This window comes from Penaeus monodon, chromosome 21 (assembly GCF_015228065.2).
Source record: "Penaeus monodon isolate SGIC_2016 chromosome 21, NSTDA_Pmon_1, whole genome shotgun sequence".
NCBI lineage: Eukaryota > Metazoa > Arthropoda > Malacostraca > Decapoda > Penaeidae > Penaeus > Penaeus monodon.
Genome location: NC_051406.1, coordinates 7393514 through 7393760, shown reverse-complemented (window position 1 = coordinate 7393760; position 247 = coordinate 7393514). Strand labels below are relative to the sequence as shown.

Below are 247 nucleotides of genomic sequence, written 5' to 3'. Positions count from 1 at the left end.
CTCAAACCTTCCCCCCCCCCCCCCGCTGCAGCAAGAGGCCCAAGAGTGTGGGAGTTCCTGGTCCGTCTGTTGGTCGATCCTCAAGCCAATCCTTCCCTTATAAAGTGGGAGGACGAGGCCAGTGGGACTTTTCGGTTGGTCCAGAAGGAGCGCATTGCCGAGATGTGGATACAGAGGTCGAGGGAAGGAGGTCTCTCGTACAACAACTTAGCACGTACGATGAGGTGAGTTTGAGGGAAAGCCCTAG

The 247-nt window shown here is 56.7% G+C and overlaps 1 protein-coding gene across 4 annotated transcripts in view; it reads left to right on the top strand.

Annotated features, from left to right (window-relative positions):
- The window catches only part of LOC119586142 (ETS-related transcription factor Elf-5-like), a 14131-nt gene that overhangs the window by 9355 nt on the left and 4529 nt on the right, over positions 1–247 (top strand). For all 4 annotated transcript variants that reach the window (XM_037934835.1, XM_037934833.1, XM_037934834.1 and 1 more), the window contains one exon: positions 32–224. In XM_037934835.1, coding sequence (XP_037790763.1) covers positions 32–224 — 193 coding nt within the window. The remainder of the gene's footprint in view (positions 1–31; positions 225–247) is intronic.